The following is a 24,714-nucleotide window of genomic DNA, read 5'->3' on the forward strand; positions in this document are numbered from 1 at the left end:
TTTATTAGTCCTTATGAAAATTCAGCAGTATTTCAGTGTGAATTTACCATAAAATACAAATCTTTGTATGCCTAAAATACACACTTTTGCGAAAGTTTCCCCAAATATACTCTATTGTGTGCTATTTTCACTATTCCATGCATTTTTTTGCACATTTTAGTACTGTCGTACCTTTGAACGGAATCAAAGTGCGGCTTCTGATTGGCTGCAGGAAGTTCCTGCAGCCAATTGGAAGCTGAGGAAGCCCCATCAGACATTCAGCTTCCAAAAATAGTTCACAAACCGGAACAGTCACTTCCAGGTTTGCAGCGTTTGGGAGCCAAAACATTCAAGTACTAAATTGTTCAAAAACCAAGGTACGACTGTACATGCATTTTTGTAAACATAGGTTGGCTAGAGAATCACACTGCAAAATTCAGAGAAGTGCTAATTTCTAAGGAAGGCCACATTTCAGTTTGTGTATTGTTTCAGAAATCGTGGACTAAGATATCTAATTAAGATATTACTACTAATCCAGAATACAGCAGCTAGACTTGTGACTGGGAGTAGCCACCCGGACCATATAACACCAATCCTAAAGGATCTACACTGGATCCCAGTACATTTCCAAGCACAATTCAAAGTGTTGGTGCTAACCTTTAAAGCTCTAAGTGGCATTGGCCCTGTATACCTGAAGGAGCGTCCGCACCCCCGTCATTCAGAGTGCACAGAGATCTAGCTCTGAGGGCCTTCTGGGCAGTGGAGCCCTCCCTGTGGAACACCCTCCCATCAGATGTCAAGGAGATAAAGAACTACAACTTTTAGAAGACATCTAAAAGTTCCTTCCTATATCAGGAAGTTTTATTATGTTTTTATGTGTTGGAAGCTGCAAAGAGTGGCGGGAGAAACCCAGCCAAATGGATGGGGTATAATAATAATAGTAATAATAATAATAATAATAATAATAATAATAATAATAGTAATAATAATAATATCTCACACCCCTACATCAGGCTACTGTTACACGTCTGCACACATGTCTTGGCCTTCACAGTCTTGTATTATCTGTTTGGCATAGCCCCAAATTCCTGCACCTTCCTAAAAATCATTTTTTAATGTACCCTGTAGGTCTCTATACTTCCTGATCAAATTATGTCGAACAGAGGTGATTGCCTTAAGTGATAGCATCACATAGGTGCTGCTGCCTTGTGGAAGAACTGTTAATGGACATTTGATAGGAAGGGACTGCTTCAGAGCACTCCAAATGCGGTGGGGGTGGTGCTATCTTTGAGTTACAGTAAGGGTGGATAGGTAGACTCTAAGGGAGAAAATTGAAGATTTGCTTAAGGGACATTTGTATTCAATGATTGCAGAAGCAGCAAAAGAGGAAATGAAACTTGCTTTATGAATAGAAGCAGGTGAAAGTTATGAGACCTGCTCAAGAAAAGAAATAGCAGCTGCATTGTACCCTGATCTACAAGTCAATTGCCAGAATCTCCCACAGAAATGCTGGGAATTGGGAGAAATTTAAACAGAGTGGTGGGTGTTCCTTTTCCCCTCCCTCCTGCATCTAGCTCCCAGTGCCAATGTGACAAACACCAGCAGGTGCAGAATCGTGTGCTGGAGAACCAGATGATACGTACCCCACAAACCTGCTTTTGCAAGCATTTCCATTTTGCGCACACCAGAAATGCACAATCTATTCACAACTAGCTCTGCACCCTTATGACACAGGAGGAAAAGAAGATGAAGCTTCATACCGAGCCAGACCATCTAGCTCAGGATGGTCTACACTGACTGGCAGCAGCTTTCCAGGTTTTCAGGCAGGGAGTCTTTCCCAGCTTTACCTGGAGATGCTGGAGATAGAACCCAAGACCTCCTACATGCAAAGCAACTGCTCCACCACTGAGCTCTGACCCCTGTTTATTCAGATACAGCAAATGGGGAGTTGGCAAGTGGTTTTTTCTTCTTTAAAAACTTACTGGATGTTTTTGTGGAAAGACTAAATCTGGATTAAATGTGGGGAAATCTGGGCTGGCAATGATGTTCATGTGGACGCTGAGAAAAACGTGCATGCAAGATAACACTAATCCCACAATAAACCCTTGTCTGGAAGCACTCTTCATTTACGGATAAAAGCCTTTAATTTACTACAGCTGCTAGAGACATTGATTCAATTTGCACATACACTGTAGAACCAACATGCTAAAATCTAGATTATTTCATATTCATATTGTTATTTCTAAGAGAAACTTAGCATTTAACAATGAATAAACAACAACTAAAATCAGATTAAAAAATTTGAAAATCTGATCTATTTTTTTAAATTTAAAAACCTTACTTTTTAAAAAAAAACAACCGCGATTTTTATTTATTTGTCTTAGCAGAGCTTGCAGGAGGCTTCCATGAAAGGTACACATATATGCACCCTGTAGTCTCAAAGTTGTGCACTGGGACTGAGTTGGATGTGCTCCTACACGGGCATATTGCTGGCGTAGCACAGTGGCCACTGAATCCTGTAGCCTCCTGAGCTTCAGCACAGAACGGCACAGTTACTTATCCAAAGGTTAGCTTTGTAGCATTACAACTAAATAATATATGATAATTTATTTCCTTTTGTGAATAGCATTCTATTATGAGTAACGGAAGTTCTTCCTATTCTTTCCAGGAGGCTGCTTTCCCCCCTGCAAAGGTGGAGGTTTTTTTCTTTTTAATCAAACCATTAAGCGCATTACCTAAGCAAAAGAGGATTTCAGCTATTGGGATGGAAAAGTTAATTTTTCACAGATTAGAGGTCAAACGTTTATGTTTAACTCCTGGTAGTCCTATTATGTACAATAAACTTAAAGGTATTACAGCTGGATCCTGAGTTGCTTTGTATGTAGAATCCCATTTCAGTGGCTCTCCTCTTTCCCACAGTCCAAGGGGTTTTTATTGGTGGTCACTCTGTGTCTCCTCCCTACACTTAGCATTTTGATTCCCCTAACTCTTAGGCTTAAGGAGACAAGTCAATCTTAAGCCCCTTCTTCCCCGGCAGAAAAAGCAAAAAGACAAAAATAGGAACCCAGACACATGACAGGGAAACCTTCCCCAACCTGGCGCCCTCCAGGTGTTTTGGACTACAACACCCATCAGAGCAACTGGAGGGTATCAGGTCAGGGAAGGCTGTTATAGAGTGTGCTCACAATGGAATCCAGAAACTGGCTTCACATACATACACCCACGCCCCACTGATATATTGAAGCAAAGGCTTTCTTTGAGACTCCTTTTTAAGCATTATCTCAGAAGTTGTTTACAACGTCATGATTACAACAATGACATGGAATACAATTTGGTAGCATTGCCTTTCACAGTTTACTTTTGCATAACAGTTTTGTGCAATTACATGATCATTTGGCTTTGCATGTCTGGTAATGCTATTTGATATAATATGCAGATGCCTTTCATTGTTTGCCTGTATTCCATCAGCAAAAAACAAACAAAACAAAACCCCAAATCCAGCAACATCATTATGAAGTGATGTGTTAACTAAGCCTTTATCCTTTGTTTCTAGTACTGAAATGATTATCATACAAGTTAATCCAAGAATAATATGGAACTCTCTGAAATGACACCTTTTCTTATCTTTGTATTTTTGTGTAAAGCATTTTAAACAAAAAATATATATTAAGTAAGGACTGTATTTTAAAATGTAATAGCATCTTAATAAATTCACATTTTGTTTTTAAAAATTTGTCATGGAAAATCACAACTCACTTTGTTTTCTTAACTAGATGTTGAAAGGAAGGAAGATAAAAGAGTATATGGAAAAATATATCAAAGTTCTCCAGGCTTCAGGCTAAAAATAGGTGAGGAAGGAGGAAGGAGAGGGCACAGAAGGTGCACTGGCATAAGCTCCCATTGTGGCAGGGAAGACATTGCTCTCTCACCAATGCACATACAGAATCTGGCCAAACTGGTAGAATTTAACAGGGGTGATGGGAGTTCTTCATTCACTGTACCTAAGCACAGCAGGCTAGCTTACAGGAACTAAAGGAGCAAGGGGTAGTGGCTGCCACCCACAGCATCTGCCACCTAAGGTAATTGCCTTCATCTGCTTAATACAGTGCTACCTCTGGTTATGTACTTAATTCGTTCCGGAGGTCCGTTCTTAACCTGAAACTGTTCTTAACCTGAAGCACCACTTTAGCTAATGGGGCCTCCTGCTGCTGCCGCGCTGCCGGAGCACGATTTCTGTTCTTATCCTGAATCAAAGTTCTTAATCCGAGGTACTATTTCTGGGTTAGCGGAGTCCGTTACCTGAAGCGTATGTAACCTGAAGCATATGTAACCCGAGGTACCACTGTAGTAGAACTGACTATTAAGCACAAGTTAAGTTTAACTAGGAAGAAAATGCCTTACCCTCACTCAGGCATGCACACCCACCCTGTGTTTTCTGCCATGTCCCCTCCCACACTTTGTGAAGTACAGCCATAAGAAAAATGCTACTCTGGAAAGGCTCTGGTAATTCTTTTCTGTGGAATGAGGATCACAACAGCCAGCATTCTTGCAGAGATAGTTTTCTCCCCTAAAATAAAAAAGGTTTGAAGCCTAAAAGGGCAAAGGTTGGAGAAACTGGGAAAGGGATAATTTACCGCTGTGTGTTTAAAACTGTTAAACAAAAACTCTTAATGAGAAAACACAGGATGAAATCGAAGTGCATCTGTGAAGGTGAAATGTGGCCTATATGCCAAAGTTTAATCCAAGGAGACCTCCAGTTAACCGTTAAACAGAGGGATGAATTCTGTGCTATCCGCTGTGTTCATACTGACCAATAAGCAACCTGAAAGTGCACTGCTTTTGAAGCCAATATTTGTCTTAACACTACCAAAACAACACATACCAGTAAATTCAAGAAATTCAAGAAAATAAATGTCTAATATGCCAAAAGTACACTTTTGGCATATTTTGACACTTTCCTCAATAAACATAAATGTAATAAAAGAAATGAATAAAAAGGTAGTAAAGGGAATTTTGTTTCATTTTGCTTCTCTAATGTTTGAAAATTCACCAACATCACAAAGATAAAATTTTGTTGCACCAAATTCAGATACTTAGGGATACATATAACCAAAAACCTCAACAAACTATACATCCACAATTACAAGCCCCTGTGGTGAGAAATTAACAAAGACTTCAGGAAATGGAACAACACCAACTTCACCCTCTCAGACAAAATAGCCGCGATCAAAATGATCACTCTCCAAAATTAACCTACCTATTCCAAACCTTCCCAATCTGGATTCCCCCAACCCAACTCTGTAAATGGTAGAAAAAAACTACACTCGTTTATTTTCTTGCACAAAAAGCCAAGAATAAGCTCCAAATATCTGTACCTCCTTTCTTCAGAATGAAGATGGGGAATTCCCAGCATAGAACTACATTGCCAACCAAGTGCACCACATAATCCCATTCATTCAAGAGGATGAGATAAAACAATGAGTCCACTGTGAGAGAGACATATTCAAAAACACCCCCATCACAGCATACCCATTCCTCCAAAACAAAGGAAAATCCCCACAACGCTAAACAGGTTTACACAAACTAGGGGACACCCAAATACCCTGGCTAACACACCACCAACTGCACGCCTTCTTAAGACAACCCAGCAGTTAAATCAGCTGCCACTTGGCCCTTGACCACCGCAGAAAATCTCCTCCTAACAGCAGAGGGACATGGCAAGGGGCTGGTGCAGTCAAACCTCGGTTTTCGAACGTCTCGACTGCCAAATGTTTCGGAAGCCGAATGCCGAAAACCTGGAAGTAAATGTTTCTGTTTTCAAACACGCCCCGGAAGTTGAACAGCTCCTGAGGCACATCTTTTATTTTTTTCCGTTGACTTTGCAGCCAGCCCGTTGATCCTCGGTTTTTGAACATTTTGGAAGTTGAACGAACTTCCAGAACGGATTATGTTCAAAAACTGAGGTTCCACTGTATCCACAATATACAGAATGCTGCCCCAGAATCCAACAAACCCCCTCAACGCAATCAAAAAACAATGGGAGCATGACTTGGCCACGAAATAAACCCTAGGCAGTGGACTAGAGGGGAGCTGGCAGGCAGCCCTGCCCCAAGTGAGCCAGGACCAGGCGGACATTTTCAAGGCCCCCTCCCCACACCAGGCTGGAAATGGGGAGGGCAGGAAGGGGCAGAAACTTGCTTTATTTTCTGGATACATTTCCCCCTTAAATTATGGAATAATAAAACATATAATCTATGGATTTAAAATGTTTAATGCATTTTGTTAAGGTTCAATTTCTTCGATGAATAAAAATAATGTCTTTTACGACCATTTAATTCAATAAATGGTTGCCTATAAAAATGAAATAAATTCAATGCATGTGTGCCTTAGCAATATTTGCCTTGACTGAAAAGGAAAAAACCTCCCGATTATTTTTTCAATAAATGTTTGCCTTTAATTTTTTTAAAAATGAAAAGGAAGCCCTCCAACGGCCAGGCTGGCTCCCCCACGCCTTTTGCGGCGCCTCCTGGAATGGCCGCGGGCCGAGCCCGGGGGGGGGGAGGCCCCGTTCTCGCGGAGCGGCCCCCCCGCCCGACCCCTCCCTCCTTCCGCCACGAGCGTTGCTGGGAGACGAGAGGCGAGAGGAGGGCGGGGGGGGGAGAGGAAGAAGCGGCTGCCCCGCCCCGCCCCGCCCCGCCCCGCGGCGCCTGGCTCGTGCTATTGGCCTTCCCCGTGGGCTGCGGCTCCTCCCCTTCCGGGGCGGGGCGCCGGAGCCCCTAACTCCCGCCTTGGTAACCTTCAGAGCGGCGTGAGGATGGCGGAGGCGGAGTCAGGAGGGAGGGAGGGAGGAGCAAGCAGCGGCAGCCGACGCGACGACGGCCGCGGAGGGAGCGCGAGCGCGTGACGTCGGGGGCGTGGCTTCTCTGGCGTAGTAGCCGCGGGCGTGAGGTGGGGCCAAGAGGCGAGCCCGGAGCGCCGAGGGAGAAGGAGCCCGCGAGGGGCGAGCGGGGTCGGCCTGCTTCGGGAGTCGCCGCCGCCGCCGCCGCCGCGGTCATGTTTCCTCTCAAGCCCCCCAAGGCCACCTTCAAGTCCTACCTCTTGCCTCAGGTAAGGCGCGCGCGCCCTCCGAAGTCACTTTGGGTCTGAGGTGCGAGGAAGCCCCTTTCGGAGCTCCGGCTTGAGCTGGAGGGAGCCGCCGCCGCCGCCGCCGCCGCCCTCGCCCTCCTGCTGCTGCTGCGCGCTGGGCTGCCCCGCGAGTCTGGGGCAGGAGCGAGGGCGCCCCCGCCACCTCCGTGGGCCCCCTAATAGAGCAGCGCAGCCCCTGTGTCTTGCGGGGGGGGGGGGTCCCAAGCGGATGACGGACCGTCTGCAAATCCAAGAAATAACAGCGATGATAATAGGAAGCCTAGATTCATGCATGCGCGTGTTTCGATGTCGTCGCTCGCCCTGGGACCTTAGAGTGGAGGATGGGAAATAAATAATAACAATAAGTGCAATTCGCACTGAGCTCAGTGGGACTTGTTTCAGTGGGTATCATGATTTGGTTTGTTTTTTTACAGCTGAAGTCACCCGCTCCTGTCTTTGCTTGGTGGGACTTGAGGAAACACTGAGTAATGCACAAGTTTAATAATAATAATAATTAATAATAATAAACGGATTATTGCAGAAGTTGCTTAGCTAAACATCCGCACTCTGAAATGTAGCAGGTGCTCCAGTGCAGCAGCATTCTCTGCACGTATGGAAGCTTCCTTGGCAGCAAGTCAACTCCATGGGCTGATTTCTGGGGAAACGTCCTGGAGCAGGGCTGTCACCTTGCAGTCCTAATGCATTACTTTGCAATGAGCCCTCTTCCCTCCTTTCCCTTAGTGCAACTTAACTTTTGAGGAAAGTGTGTCTAGGAAACCAGCTTGCAGTCTTGTGGGATTGACTTTTGCGTTAACATGTTTAGGATTGCTTTCTTATGCCCTGGTAAAGAATGCTATCCTACACATACCTCTTCTTGGAATAAGCCCCATTGGGGTTTGAGTCTGCATAGGCATGCATAGAATGGCAGTGTGTGAGGCATGCAGTTTGTTTTACTGTTTCCTCAGAAGCAAGCTCCATTGTGTTCAGTCTGTGTGGGCTTGTTTGTTAATAGCCTGAAGGATCAAAGTACAGTGGTACCTCGGTTTACAAACTTAATCCATTCCAGAAGTCCGTTCTTAAACTGAAACCATTCTTAAACCAAGGCACGCTTTCCCTGATGAGGCCTCCTGCCGCCGGTGCCCTTCCACCGTTCGGATTCCATTCTTAGACAGAGGTAAAGTTCTCAGACCAAGACACTATTTGCGGTTTTACAGAATTCGTAAACCAAATCGTTCTTAAACTGGACTGTTCTTAAACCGAAGTACCACTGTATCACAGTCCCACTTTCCCAGAAAGTGGGCTGTGGAGATTCTAAGAACAATTGTGCTAATAATTTTAAATACAATGTTTCTGAAATATATACAGAGCTTGATGGAAAACTCTTATTTCAAGCAATACAGTACTAAAATTATGCCAAATTTGGAAGAAAAATAGGCTTGTTGGTTCTGTATCATCCCCATGAAAGTGACAGAATAACACATTCCTTAAAACTCACAACTAACTTCTTTCTTTTCTGTAAAGCTCCAATTTTCTCCTGTAGTTAGTGAAATGGGACAGCAGCCAAATGGCTCCTTAAACCAAGGTTACAGTCGCCAAAATGGAATGTCTAGTTGCAATTTTTGAGCAGGACGGCTCTAAAGTCTTGTTTTTCAAATAATGCACTGGCTGTGCTTGATTATCAGTTAAACATCTGGCTAGTTCAGGTGACAACCTTGAACTAGGTTAAGAACTTTGAGAACTGAAAGAAGAAAAATCACTTTATCCAGGGACAGTCCACATATATTCCCACCTCTTTTTCTTAATGGTGACAATCCCATTCACAATGTAAGAATATTCTTCACAACTTTGAGCAGGGCCGTGGGGTGGGGTAAGTGAAGATAAGCTACAACAATTGACTATAATGTTGTTCACTGCTCTTGCTCAGGCTTTACAGAAAAAGCATTTTGGTTCATGAAATTCATTCTGATTGTGCATGTAAAATATAACAGATAGAATTCTACAGGATATGGTATGAAAACAGTCAAGATCCAATGATCCCTAGACATGCACCTCCAGTTGGTAGAGATGTCAGGTGCCATCCTGGCATCCAGGCATCTTCACTTGGTTGCAAGTGGCCGATAGCCAGGTGCAAAATGCACCTGGTGTCTGGCTGATTTTGAGCACTGACAAGGAGCCAACAGTTGCAGGGTGAAGGTCAGGCAGACTGAAGCCCAGAATGAACACAGACTTTAATCTTTGAGAATTCTTGGAAAAGAAGTGATGTCCCTGCAGACTGGAGGTGTTGTCCCTATCTTCAAAAGGGCGGGGGGAGACCCAGTAACTATTGACTAGTGAGCTTGACATCAATTCCAGGAAAGGTTTATAAACGACTTGAATGAAGGAATTGAGGGGATGTTCATCAAATTTTCAGATGACATCAAATTGGGATGGGGGAGCTAATGCCACAGAAGACAGAATCAGGATTCAGAATGACCCTAACAGATTGGAGAGGTGACACTAACAAAATAAATTTCAATAGGAACAAATGTCAGGTTCAGCTCTTGGGCAGGAAGAACCAGCTGCACAAATATAAGATGGGAGACACCTGCCTTGTTAGTTGTACATGTGAAAAGTATCTAGGGGTCTTGGTGGACTGCAGTGTGATGCAGCAGCAAAAAAGCTAATGCTGTTCTAGACTGCATAAACAGAATTATAGTGTCCAGAACAAGGTAAGTAATAGTACCACTCTACTCTGCCTTGGTCAGACCACACCTGGAATACTGTGTCCAATTCCGGGCACCACAATTTAAGAAGGATATTGACAAGCTCAAACATGTGCAGAGGAGGGTGACCAAGATAATCAAGGGTCTGGAAACTAAGCGATACGAGGAAAGTTTGAAGGAGCTGGGTGTGTTTAGCCTGGAAAAGAGGAGACTGAGAGGAGATACAATAGCCATCTTCAGATATCTCAAGGGCTGTCACATGGAAGTGGGAACAAGCTTGTTTTCTTCTGCTCTGGAGGGTAGGGCCCAAACCAATGGCTTAAAGTTGCAAGAAAGGAGATTCCAACTAAATCTATGGGGGCAAATTCTGTTAGTTAAGAGCTGTTTGACAGTGGAACAGATTCCCGAGGGAGGTTGTGGACTCTCCTTCCTTGGAAGTTTTTAAGCAGAGGTTGGATGGCCATCTGTCATGGATGCTTTAGCTGAGATTCCTGTATTGCAGGGGGTTGGACTGGATGACCCTTGGGGTACCTTGCAGCTCTACACTTCTATGATTCTTTGTCACCTCTTTTTGTGTATAATGCCTCTTTGCATACTTCCCTTTCCCCATTTTTTGGCAACTAGTTTAAATATGTGGCCTTCTTATATACTTGGCAAAATTTGTATTTCAGTGTTACAACAAGAAATAGAGTTGTCTGGCTCTCCTCAGACTATCCCTGCTTTTAAATGTCCAGTTCATAACTTGGAGGAATGGCTAATATGTTTATAAGGATTACTTTAATCACCTTTTTATCATTAGACATTCTTTGCTGTTAGCAACTGCTTGCTGTTAATAGCTCAGCAGGTACACAATTTTATATCACAGTATCTTGAAGTTGAATAAAACCTGCACCTGTTAAGTGCTGAAGGCACAAACTCTAGCAAGACAAAAAATATCAACCCTGGAGGTACTTTAAATTGCCTTCAAAGTACAACAATTTGAGTAAAACATTGCTTGTATCTTGTATTTCTTGCTTATTTTTAAATTTAGCTGTTTGTTAAACGAACTTCAGCCTGGACACTGAGATCCAGCTCTGAAGTGAGAGGTGAGGTTACATTGAACCAGGCAGAAGGCTTTTTTGGTAGTTGCTCCCGTCTTCCCACTAGATGTCAAACAGATAAACAGCTATGGGATTTTTAAAAGACATCTGAAAGCAGGGAAGTCTGTTCAGGGAAGTCTTTAGTGTGATGTTGTATTGTGCTTTTACTATTTTTTTTGTTGGGAGGGGCTGGGGCAACCCAGTCAGATTGGCGGCTGCATAATAATAATAATAGTAATAGTAATAATAGTAATTATTATTATTATTATTTTCTTATTTTTTATTATATAAAAAACTAGCCTGATTTTTTTTCTTTTTAAAATTCCTGTTTGAAGGATTAAAGTTAAAATGCTACTTGATTCATGTTACTGAGAGATCTGAGGTTAATTTTTTTGGTACATCTAACTCTGATACAGCCAATTTAAACTGTATTTTAAACAGGAGCTTTTTAGTAAATGTGAAATACCCTGCTTTCAAAAATGATTTGCCATTAAACTTAAAAGTTGACTTCCTGAAGCAAAAAGGTGTTGGTTAGTGAAATTAAAGGGTTGGGAGAAGTTACTATTTTTTCACTGTGACATCAGATAAATTGGTGAGTAAAGTAAAAACCCTTGGAGTGGGGGTTGCTCATTTTTAAATAGGGTGAGTCCTGTTTCATACATGCATGGATGGACACAACCAGAAAATGAATGGAAAAAGAAAAGCTGACACATATGTCTGTCAAACCTGCTTACCTACTTTCCCACCCTTAGGAGTGAACAAAAGTCTTCAACAGGGAGGGGATGTTACCTCCCTTGCTTCCACCGCATAGAGAGGGCCCTGGCAGTGTGCTTCATCTGCCTCTGTCACTTGAGTTCTGTTGCATCAGACAAAAGGCCAATGTAGTTCAACTTAGTTCAACCAGATGATCTGGGAAGCGCCCCCCCCCCAGAGCATGAAGGCAATAGCCCCCTTTTTCTATTGTTTCCTCGCAAATGGCATTCAGTTGCATACTGACTCTGAATTGTATGGTACACATAGCAATGACATTCCCTGAACTTACTCTCATGATGCCATCTCTTCTTGGCAGATGATAGATCTTGTGGAATATTGTTTCTAATTTTGCACCATGTGACAACACCATGTTGCTGTGGCAGAGCTTCTGATGAAAACTCTCCCCTGATATCACAAAAAATTGTGAAATCTGCCAATTATCCATTCCTGGATCAAGGTTAACCATCGTAATTACTTTTTTTAAAAAAAAAATCTGTGTCCCACTTCTTGACATAAAGCTTCTTCTTTTCTCCATCGTGTTGCTAATCAAAATGATTTGTTTTCCTTTTGGCCAAGCACAATTGAAATGCATTTGCTTAGATTTTTACTCAGTTTTGGAATTAAGCTTTTTTAAAAGATAGATTTTTTTTAAACCCTTGTAAGAACTGTGGAAGAAAATGCAAAGAAATAGAACATGTGACTAAAAACAGCATGCCAAAAAATCCCAGTAAAAGTGAGGCTGTTCCAAAGGGCTTACACCCTCTTCTTATGCCTGAGGAAGTTTTTTCAAAGCTTCATGGCATGCTTTATGCTGCAGCAAGGTGTCCAGGAGGGTTGCAGTTGCACATGCAAAGTTGATAAGACTTCCCCTATTAACCCACTTGCATAGAAGCCAGTTGTTCTGATACTGCAGATAGTTGCCAGCCTTGTTGAAAGCATAATGTTTATACAGCAGTGGTCATGCACTGTATTTGCTACAGACAGTTATGTCTGTGCCATAACAGTCTCAAATTGAGAGCTAAGGGCGGCTACCTATGTTTCTTTTATCTTTCTTTAATATCCTCTCTCCTTCTCTTCATTTGCTGTCTCTCTTGGTCCTTTTCTTTTCTTTTCTTCTTTCTGCGCGCATACACACACACACACACACATCACGAGAGCGAGCTATGGGTTAGGTTAGAATATGTATTTCAGACTAGGATTCTACAAGCAATTTAGATTAGTTCATGTATATTACATCTCTCTTTTATCACTATTGTGTTTCAGACTGAAGACAAGATAGCACCGGAGCCTAGACTTAAAAAATTGGAGCCAGTTCTTTTGCCAGGTAAGCATTCTATCTGTTGCAGTGTTTTGGGGCCCATATGGGTATATGCAGGAACATGTTTGTCAATCTTTAAGATGCCTCTTCCTAATTCTGACATCTGATCCTGTTCTACTCGGTGTTAGAAACTGGGGTAAAAAGGCTATTTGCCCCAACCTGAGCACTAAAATAGTATGTCTAGTTGCATTTTTTAAAAATTCAGCAATACTTTTTATTTGTTTGCTTCATTCATTCATTCAGCCTTTATTGGCATAATTTAGACAATAAAATCATAAGAGAGAGAAATCATGCATGAAACATTGGTAATCCAGACATACTAAACATATAAGACGTATAAAAGACTCAGTAGCCACCATAAAGTAAAATCAAGTAGTTTTAAATTTGACTTTAAAAATCTTGGCTAAATATCCTGAATAATGTTGAAGAGAGGGCAACCCAAAATTATATGGTATATTGCATCTGGTGTATTCATACCACAAGAGCAAAGTCTATTCTGGAAGGGTATTTTTTGGAACATTCCAGACAGTACAAATGAGGGGGATGTGTTTGAATGGGTTAACAAAAAAAGCTTTATGATACAAAGGGGTAGCTAAATTATAAAAGTAGTTGGGTATCTTTCCATGACAAGGCTGCAAACCTAAGTAAGCAGATGTGCATACAGAGGGCTGAATAGAATAGTCTTGAAATTCATGATCTAACAGCCTCTGCTTAATGAGAGAGCAAATATGTAACTCATCCAGTAAGAGGAGAGAATCTATTGCAATCCCTATTTGTTTTAGAAATTGATCAATCAATCAATCTTTATTGTGGTCAAAGACCAGACAGCAAAATTAACAGCAGCAACGTACGCTTCATCAGCATCAAGTGGCGGATTTAATTAAAAATTCCCTATAAACTTATTTATGTTAAAAAATAACATTCCTTCAACTAAAATCTGTATTCCAAAGTTTAAAATCAGTGCTTATTCGTCAGCCATCACTGTCACCACACTGTCTTGTCCTTGTTGCCATAAAACAGAATTTTGTGACAGGCCTGGTGATATTCAGATAGTTGTCGGCAAGAAGGTATTTAATATAGGTTTCTTCAGAGCGGCCAGGTAATTTCCTTAATAATGGCAAAATTATCTCTCTTCAGGTATCATGATACAAAGGGCAGTATAGAAGAACATGCACAATGGATTCAATCGCATCAGAGTTGCATTGGCATAATCTCTGTTCAGTTGGGATGCTGTGATATCTGCTCTCTAATAATGCTGAAGGGAGAACGTTAAAATGGGCTCTGGAAAATGCCCAATGATGTTTAGGGTTGTCCAGGGCACTTAAGTGGGGACGTGGGTGGCGCTGTGGGTTAAACCATAGAGCCTAGGACTTGCTGATCAGAAGGTTGGCGGTTCGAATCCCTGCAACGGGGTGAGCTCCTGTTGCTCGGTCCCTGCTCCTGCCCACCTAGCAGTTCGAAAGCACTTCAAAGTGCAAGTAGATAAATAGGTACCGCTCTGGCAGGAAGGTAAACGGCGTTTCCATGCGCTGCTCTGGTTTGCCAGAAGCGGCTTAATCATGCTGGTTACATCACCCGGAAGCTGTACGCTGGCTCCCTCTGCCAGTAAAGCGAGATGAGCACCGCAACCCCAGAGTCGGTCACGACTGGACCTAATGGTCAGGGGTCCCTTTACCTTTACCTTTTAGGGCACTTAAGTAATTTGCTGGGCGTGATCTTTCTATGTAAGGATTTATAAATTTTAGAGGATTGGTTAAGATCATTTTGGTATTCTATATCCCAGATTCGTTCTTTAATTAATACTGTATTTTTTGCTCCATAAGACGCACTTTTTTCCTTCTAAAAAGTAAGGGAAAATGTCTGTGCATCTTATGGAGCGAATGCACTGGTCGGCAGAGGGATCCCTCGGCTACAGCTGCAGTCACGAGCTGAGGGATGCCTCCGCAGCCAGAGCCATGGCTCCTGTCCGTCGCTCGCTGTGAAGCCAGCAGAGCAAGAGCCGCTGCACAGCTTTTGCTCTTGCTCTGCTGGCTTCTCAGCGCAGCGGGATGAGGGATGGAAGGGGCTCTGTGTAAGGGCTCCCTTCTGTCCCTCATCCCGCTTTGCTGGGAAGCCAACAGAGTAAGAGGCACTGCGCAGTTAACGCTCTTGCTCCGTTGGCTTCAGCGATAGCTGAGCAGCGGCTCTTGCTCTGCTGGCTTCACAGTAAAGCGGGAGGAGGGACGGATGGGAGCAAGCAAAGCAAGAACCGCTTACATGGCTTCTGTCCCGTGTTGCACAGCTGTCACTTTGTTTGCCCATCCCTCTCCCACCTCGCTGTAAAGCAAGCAAAGAACCTGTCCCGGTATCTCCTCCTCTTTCACGGTGAGGCGGGAGGAGGGATGGGCAAGCAAAGTGAGAGATGCGCAAAGTGGGAGAGAAGCAATGTAAGCAGTTCTCGCTTTGCTTGCTTTAAAGCAAGAAAAGCAAGAGCCGCTTACATGCTCTGCGCAGAATTTTTTTTTCTCTTGCTTTCCCCTTCTAAAAGCTATGTGCGAAAAATAAGGTACTTCTAGCCCTTCCTGTTTAATCTCAACTTAAAAGATATTCTGGATAAAGGCCATATAAACTCAGTTTTCTTGTGATTCTCTTCCACCATTTTGTTTGAGAATTATCAACCAGCATCAAGGGGAACAGCCCAGTTGGGGTCTTATTGAATCTTAGCCATGTATGCAAAGTTACTAGCCACTGTTTTTGCACTATAGGCCCTAACCACTGCAGGCACATTCTGATTACAATCATTTAATTCGTGCTGCTGAACACTTAGCTGAGTTTGTTATCCTTTTAGGATGGGTCACCCATTTTATATTGTAATGGAAGACTCCTACGTACTTAAAACATTTTGCTCTTGTTTGAATTCTAACTTTTTACTTGTTCGATTTCTTGATCAACAATACGCCATATTTAAATAGGCATCAGCTCTTTGAAAATAGCAGAACCTTAGATTTTGTATAATTGATCGCTAGATGGTTTCCTTGACAGTATTGGTAGACTACTTTTAAGTACCGTATTTTTTGCTCTATAAGACTCACTTTTTCCCTCCTAAAAAGTAAGGGGAAATGTGTGTGCGTCTTATGGAGCGAATGCAGGCTGCGCAGCTATCCCAGAAGCCAGAACAGTGATCCCTCTTGCTGTTCTGGCTTCTGAGATTCAGAATATTTTTTTTTCTTGTTTTCCTCCTCCAAAAACTAGGTGCGTCTTATGGTCTGGTGCGTCTTATAGAGCGAAAAATACGGTACCTTTAAAGCCCAACTCTGGTAAAAGAGAGAAGGGCAGTGTCATCTGTGTATAGAAGTGTAGTAACTGCTTTAGATCTTAACATGAGGGGTAGCCTTTGACAGGGAGTAGGTGATGGCTCATATCTTTTAAGAATAAGTTGATTAAATGTGGGACAAGGATGCAACCTTCTTTAATACCTTTGGTGTTAAAACCTTTGGTAGATGCAAAACTAGAAGACTTATTTTTAATAAATAAATAAAATCTTATAATAATAAGATTTGTTTATTTATTGTGGCCCTCCAGTTTGGACCACAAGCTTACCATGGACTGGGGAGCCAATATGCTCAAGTTTTTTGCTTAAAGCCTTCCCACCTTCCTTCACATCCATCAAGTACAGTGGAACCTCGGGTTGCAAACGTGATCTGTGTGGGAGGCACGTTCGCAACCTGCAGCGTCTGCACACATGCAGGTCACAATTTGGCACTTCTGCGCATGCACAAATTGTGATTTAGTGTTTCTGCGTGAGCGCTGAAACCTGGAAGTAACCTGTTCCGGTACTTCCGGGTTCGGCGTGGTGCGCAACCCGAAGACACGTAACCTGAAGTGTCTGTAACCCGAGGTACAACTGTACTAACGCCTCTCCTTGCCCCAGGACTACTTTTCTCTTTCTGAAAGGACGTGTCTTGTGCTACATAATTGCAAAGCCATGACGGGCACACTATATTCTCCTTTATTTTGGTGTGTCCCTCACAAGAGAGCAAAAGGTCAGCCCTGCCCCCTGTCACTGCTTTCCCACCTTTGGCATAACTTTTGGCCAGGTTGCTTCAGCGTCCCTTTCCTCAAAGGCATGTTGCACAGACACAGAGGTGCCGCCTCCCCGCATGTGGTTTCCAAGGAACCCCCCTTCCACATAAGATAGCTGACATGCCTGCCCCACCGCCACTGCTGCCCCCATCTCTCCCCTTTGCTTCTGACCCTTCTCTGCTCCCTACCTTGGTATGAAAGGCTGAAGTGCACACCCACCACCAGAAGGAGAGCCAAGTAGACTGAGGAGCTCTGCATGTTGAACTTGCCCAGGCGCCCCTTTGGCTCCCACTAGAAGGCGGCTGACATGTGGGCCAGGAGCAAGCTCAGGGAGGGGTGACTTACACCGAGCAGGCAGAGGGACTCCTGTTAGAAACTCCTCCCTCTGCATCCTCTTCCCACTGAAACTCTCCCCACCTCTTCCCTCCTGCTCACCCCACCTGTGTCACACAGGACACCAAGCCAAGCTGCAAAGAGCACTGAGAGAGGCCAAGATGGCCGCCTTCCTAGCAGCATCTGTGCAACACTCTCAACTCACTCTCTGCTGCCTAAGCCTTCTCTCTCTCTGTCTCTGTCTCTTTCCACTCCAGGATTCCTTTCCAGTTCCAGCAGTTCATTGGTTAAAAACCAGATACCAGCCCTAAGAGCCCTGCCCACCCCTACACGTGCATGTGCCTTCTGACCCCACTGTACTTGGAATGGAGGCATGTGTCCCATGAGCCAGTACAGGGTGCATTTGCTTGGAAGTAAGCCCCACACAAGATAATGATGCACAAAAATAAGCATATTGAATGGGACTGCTTGGGGGGCTCCCTCCCACCCCCAGCATTAAGAAAGAAAGGAGAGGTGAAGGGTAGATGGCAAGCCAAGAAGGGCGGAGGGGATGAGGAGGAGAAAAATAGATCAACCTTTTCCCTAAAAAGCAAACGGGGAAGTGGGGTGCAGATGAAGGCTGCCTACTTGGTCTCTTTCCACCCCCGGCCATACACAGCCTACATTTTTAACAGTTGCTATCATGTGGAGTAGATGAATATTTATTTCCCAGAAGGCTCACTGTGAAACTCCACTTTTTCTCCAGTCCTATAATTTAATGTGAGATTAAGCAATAACTGATTGCCACACTTGGGTGCTGATAAAGCAAGTGATGAAGCTTGCCTCCAAGCGTGGAGTTTCCTTTTTACTTGGGCTTTAGGTGAAGAGAGCTCAGCATCCAGCACTTGAGTAATGGTCCGTGTTCGTTGCTCATGTATTGTGTGGGAAGGGGCCAGAAATTCATGGTAGAGCACCTGTATGCAAATGGTCCTAGGTTCAATCTGCAGAAAGGGCTGGAAATGCATCCTTTCTGAAACTGTAGAGAGCAGCTGCCTGTCATTTTGAACAATACTGAGCTAGATGGACCAGTAGTCTGCTTCAGTTGAAGGCAGCTTCCTATGATGTTGTTCCTATGTTGTCTGTACAGCACCGGTGACATGCACTCAGTCCAGGACCGCCACTGAATTGTCTAAAACTCTGTATAAAACATGTAACTATTAAATCTGTAAAAGATAACTGGCAGTGCCCCATCTGTGGGTATAGTAATCTAAAGTAACTATGGTCTCTTAATTTGCCTAATTATGTGCTGAACTTTGGTTTACAGCCCAATGGGTCTTTCTTTTATCGGTCAGAAGCACAGAGAGATGCTGGCTTGTCCTGCACACAGCTCAACTGCATTCTACCATAGTCGTTGCGCAAAGCTTAGTTTTCCACACTTCATGATTTATTGGTATTTGAGATTTCTCCACACTTGGCAACAGACTTGCTGTTTCAACCTACTTGCAGGGTAGGAATAGTTGCCGGGTCATGAACTGCAGAGAACATAAATAAATATCATACAGGAGGCGGCACACTGCCCCCCTCCCCCTGGGAGCTGCTCCCAGATTATTTAAGCATACATTGCAAACAGATAAAGCAACTCCCTCTGTTAGCTTACAAGCTTAAAAGTGCCTCAGATCCAAGTTATCAGAATTCAGTTTTCCAATTAAAATAACAGCATAACTTTCGGTGTGTGTTTTCACTGAAGCTTTGACCCATGGAATATTTTTGTGAAGCATTCTAAAACTGCAAGCAACATGGGAGGCAGTTGCTGATGTGGGCTGAAGAATGAGTCATTATTGAGGCCAGCTGATTCTGCAAAGGACAGTCTGACTAAAGAGGAATTAGAATGTCACATCAGAAAATAGAGAATTTAAGTGTGGGGGGACTGAAGATTGATATACTGTTAGGATATATAGTGAATATTTTGCATTCTCTGTATAGTGGGAGTGCGTCCAGAGTACAACAGTGTCTTACTTCCCTGTTAGAGGAGAAAAAAGGAGCTCCACCTCTGTGCGATAGTTCTCTATCCTGTTGAATGCAGCTGCAACAGGGGTAGGGGAACCTCCAGCTTGTGGGCATGTAACATTGGCCCTCCTTGAATCCCAGGTTGGCCTGTTAGGCCCTTCCTTGTTGGAGTATGGCACGTTCTCCCCCCCCCCCCTCTTATGGGCAATGCAACTTACCTTGCTCCAGGATCTTGAAGGAGTGTGCAGTGAAACCAGCTGCAGTGGAGGAGAAAAATTCAATTTTAGCAGAGGTTTCACTTCAAACCCCTTTGTGTTCCTAGAGCAAAGCCTCCTTGAAGCTTCGGAAAGCTGTCTGGACAAACGCTGGCTCCCTTGGCCTGAAGCGAAATAAGCTCTGCAACCCCATAGTCACCTTTGGTTCAGGGGTCATTTACCTTTTACCTTTACAGGCAACAAGCAATTTACTTGTGTCCAATTGACTTGCAACTCTGCACACAAACATTGCGGTGACACAGAAGTGGCCAGAAAAGGGTGCAGAACAGTGGCTGTGTGGAGCGGAGCATGCAGTTACCCAGAACGCAACACCCACACAAATTGGGGGTTGCCTGTAATGTCAAGTGCTTGGTGGGTGGGTGAATTTTTCAAATTTGGCCCAGAAGGGGTCGGTCAGATATAACTGGCCCACCACACCCAAGGTTCAAGTTTCATTTTTGTCTGTACTAGAAAGAATGTCATAGCAATGAGGAAGGTTTTTAATACTTAAGCCCCATTTTCTCCTCACTTTCCAGACAGCAAATTATACAGTGTAAGTTTGGGATTTCCCTCCAGTTGTAGGAAGTACCGGTAGTTATGAGACTTAATTGGCCATCGTTAGTAGGAGCTTACCCTCCAGTGAGTTGATATTGCTGACAGCATAGAAGAGAAAGAGGCATATTGACTGTGACTTGTGACAACACAGGTTTCTATTGAATTCTGCAGAAATTTAGGGTAGCATTTCCATGGGAAAGCTATTGCTAAAGTCCTAACAAACTTTGGCCAAAAAGAGGCCTCAGTTATTTTTCATGTTTCATCTTTCACAACCAGTGTACAGAATGCATAGTTAACCAGCTAATTCAGGATGCAGGCAGGTAGCATTGTTCCCTGCTAGATCTTCTAATTTCGTCCTAGCTACATTCCATTACTTATTCTATGCTTAGTTCTCTATCTCTAAATCAGAATATTTGAAGAATAAACTTCGTTAACTTTCTATCTATGAATGTTCTGAAATTTGCCCATTTTATCAGAACTCTGCAACTGTCCTTACTAACATCTTGAAAAGATGTAAACTCTGCTGCTGACACACTTCAGCAAGTTTAGTTGCACCCTGCTTGCTTGTATTACTGTTCTGATCAGAAGTGAGTTAGTCACTGTCCCTATTTAACATGCTCTGTTCTCCTGCTCCCAAAGAGCTAATGTAATTGGGCAGAACCAACTGATGTATGTAGTTTAGTTAATTGGTTAGAATGTCTTGATAGGCAACATTTTGTAAATTCAGATAATAAATGTTCATCTTTTGTTACCCTTTCTTCGCACACTCTACTTCCTTCTGTTGTGTGGGTGGGTTCAACGAAATGTCCTTTATTTACTGTTCTCTCACCCCTCTTTTCTTCCCACATTGTCAAGATGGTAGTGCTAGATTCATAACAACAGTGTGGATTCCTGTACGTTAAACACTGAACCCCAAAACATGAAATTTTAAGCCAAGTTGGAGTTGTACTGCTGTAAGTTTTTGGTAGTGTTTTTGTGGGTTGTATGTTTTTAAAAAGCACAGATTTAGAACGTTCTCTCTTTTTATATTCCTTCCCCATCAGTTGCTAGATGCATCATCAAACACAAATCACAGTATTCTAGAAGTATGTATACAGTTGAGTTATGCTATATTTCCAACTACCCCAAACCTGGTTTCTGTGATTATTATTATTTTTTACATTTATAATAAAACACTTGCATTTAAAGGAGAGTTTAGTTTCGGAAGCATCGGTATGGCATGTGTCTAGTTCTATATTAAGCACTAAAATAATTTCTTACATTTGTGGTTCAGTGCAGGAAGTTCAATGACTGCTTTGGTTGTTCTGAGTTAGGAATGATTCATGTGCTAACATTCTACCCCTTACGCTTAAAACTTTTATGCAGGCTCTGTTAGAGGAGGTTGCATTTATGCATAGATGGGTAAAATTATAGGTAAGAGCTATCATCTCTAAACTAAGCTTGGACTAGTACAAATCACTGAATTATCTGAGAATGCCCATGTTCCTATTGATTGTATACTTGATATAACTCATTTTTATAGACATACGGAAAATATCCATAACAAAAGTTTTGACTGAAACTGAACCCATTTTCAGATTATTGTGGTTCTTTTCCTTTGTCTACTATTAAACCTGTGAACCTCTTTCTTCAATCAGATGAGAGCAGTCATACATATTTTATGCAACTAATTGTGGTCTGGATTTGGAACTGAGTGTAATGCACAAGAGGTTCTTTGTGCATATTTATAGTGGAGATCCTGACCTTAAATGACATGCAGATGATGGTTGGTTAATTTACAAGTGCTTGGAAAGGGGCATTTGTTCTCATCTGAGCCAATGAATGGTCAATAGCAGACCAGGTTGGGATACCAGTTAGTGTATGCCATGGTTTGCTTCTTTGGTTGTGCTGGAACAAGCTCTTACTTGGCACTACCAAATGTAGATCAGAGCTTTAGGAGACAAGGAGTTAAAGGACATGCTCAGGGTAACAAAGATGATCATGAAAATCAAGAACGGTGTGTGTAATAGCGAGCCTTCTGGGGCTTTGAACTGGTTTTCTGAGTGGACATTTTAGAAAATGATTATTAATCTTACTATTTCATGAGTTTATATCATGTGTATATTTGGCTAATAAAACAATCTGTGGCCTTTTAAACTGTGGGGGGTATTGTTTTTGTTTGTTACTATGCTATGTATTTTTGGGTTTTATGTTGTAAATTGCGCTGTGATCCTAGGATGAAGGGTGGTATAGAAATTTAATAAATAAACAAAATAAAATATCCTACATTTATCCCAGGTTGGAATTCAGGGTGGCTTCCAACATTTTAAAGTAGTAGTATCAGATGCAAAGTTTTTATTTATTTAAAAAAACTAGTTAAAAACAGTAGTTAAAATACATTAAGACCCATTAGAAAAACAGTTTGGCCTGATAGCCAAGTGATCAGCATCGTCTGCAGCAGGAAGGTCTTAGCTTGCCGGCAGAAGGATAACAAACTTGGAGCCAATCTAATCTCTCTTGGGAGGGAATCCCACACTATGGGAGCTGCTAAGAAAAGGCTGCTGACTTGTTTTGATCCATTAGGCAGGTGAGGGGGTGAGGGAAGAGGAAAGGTTGGGGAGTGGGGAGCCTTGTGGGTGCCTCATTGGGGTATGGCATTATAACTTCAAAGTAGGGGTTTGCTTGATGTACGTCTTCTGGTTTGTTGTGTGTTGTGGGAAATGATTGACTTATCTGGGGCAGCGATCAACATTGCATAATATTAAAAAGTAATTTTTGTGACCAATCTGAAAAGCCCTACTCTTTTGCTCATTCTTATCACTTCCATCCTAATCACTTCTCTCTCTTTCCTGTAAAATTTAAGTCATCATATCAAGAGATCCTACTGAACAATGTAAACTGTTACTCTTTCTGCAATGTCCAAATACTTTGGTTTCCATTCTGAATTATAAAATTGCCTCATTTTGAGCCTAGCCCCATGTAATCTGCCATTAGCGTCAGCATCTTAAGCATTAATTCACAGGGAAGGATATTGAATAAAATCTGAACAGGTGGCAACAGTTAAGATAACAGCATGCAATTACTTCTAGATCTCTTGTGGGACCACTAACACATTGTAAGAGCTCATGAAAATTCCCTTAAAGGTTTCTCAAAAAGCACTTAATGAGTTTACAAATAGAATCTCACCAGAATGCAGTTTTTCTCTTTTGAACTTTAAAATAGCTACTGAGCAAGCTGAACAGAAGATTCATTTAAACATGGATTAGAGGAAATTTACATATAAATGCTTGGTGCATGCTAATAAACCCATCCTGTTTTAATATTCCACTCTTCAGTAAGAACTTATGTGACTGAAAATGCTGTGAGACCATAATCAGGTCAGAAAGCAAATTTATTCAAGGTTTTTTTCAGTTTAATATACTAGTTTGCTCTCTGGGTATCTGTTTATGTACAGGGCATGTGTAAACCATTATATGGTTGAGAACTACATCCATCTAAATATGCTATAAGCTGCTGCTGCTGTACCATAAGTGCACCAGTTGCTGGGAGAAATTGTGAGAGTTTTCCCTAGAGAAGTCCTGTGTCCTAGGTAAGACTGAATGATTTGCTGGGATGATGTGCTGGAAGTTCCTACTTCAAGTCACTTCACTTCATGGGTGGCCTTAGCAAACCACTATTTCTGATCCTCACTACTTTTTTGCCCGCCCTCCCCCAAGCTACAACTGTCTTGTGGCAGTAATGGTATACAGGTTGATATATTCTGGATTGTTTTATTTGATGTTTTAATGTGTTGTAAACCGCTTTGAGATGGTTTTCTTTAAAATATTGAGCAATATAGAAATGATGATGATGATAATAATAATAAAAAATATAAATGCCACCACAAAAATAGTGCCTCAACATTCCGTTGTGGTGACAGCAACCTAGGTTTAAGGTGCCATTTGGAGATAAGCTTAGATATCTGCGTTTCTGATAGTGGCAGGAAGGCATCATAGGGCCCACCTCCAATTCAATACTACAACTTCTTATTTTTCCACATGCCTATATCCTTTCCCCAGAATATATCCTAGGACATTTCCCATGTCAGCTGAGTGCATGCATTGGTGCTGGATTCCTAAAATGTACTGGAACAAATGAGCTTTTACATCAGAAATAATCCAATTGTAGAAATGTGCAGTAAAAAAAAAATTCTTAGTCAAAGATTTTGAAGTTTTACAGCAAACATAAGCACGTGTTTAAAAGCACAGATACTGCTAATATGACAAGCAATATGGTACCCACCCTTCAGCCTAAAAGAAAATCTTGCCCAGCTTTCAGAAAGACAAGTCATGTTCAGGATGCAGCTGTTGAGTTTTGCTCCTACTTGACTTTCTTGGTTGCATTTCTCTTTGATACTTACATGACTTCCTTCCTGTTTTTGTCACATTAAGTAGACTTATTACATTACAATGCTTTTGGTACCAGTTAATTTTGCTGGCAATTTGCTCAACAAAACCTAAACACAGAACCCTAAAACATCAGAATACAATGCAACATAGACATGGGGAAAGGGATCTCCAACAAACAGTTGACGATCAGGTGTTGTTGTT

General features: G+C 42.4%; 1 protein-coding gene across 2 annotated transcripts in view; it reads left to right on the forward strand.

Annotated features, from left to right (window-relative positions):
- Positions 1–6,911: 6,911 nt before the first annotated feature.
- Positions 6,912–24,714, forward strand: part of MTMR10 (myotubularin related protein 10) — a 52,202-nt gene continuing 34,399 nt past the window's right edge. For both annotated transcript variants that reach the window (XM_080980720.1, XM_080980721.1), the window contains exons 1-2: positions 6,912–7,086; positions 12,902–12,962. In XM_080980720.1, the coding sequence (XP_080836846.1) occupies positions 7,033–7,086; positions 12,902–12,962 (115 nt within the window). In that variant the 5' untranslated portion in view covers positions 6,912–7,032. The remainder of the gene's footprint in view (positions 7,087–12,901; positions 12,963–24,714) is intronic.

This window comes from Podarcis pityusensis (genome assembly GCF_964106645.2).
Source record: "Podarcis pityusensis genome assembly, chromosome: 14".
NCBI classification, from domain to species: domain Eukaryota; kingdom Metazoa; phylum Chordata; class Lepidosauria; order Squamata; family Lacertidae; genus Podarcis; species Podarcis pityusensis.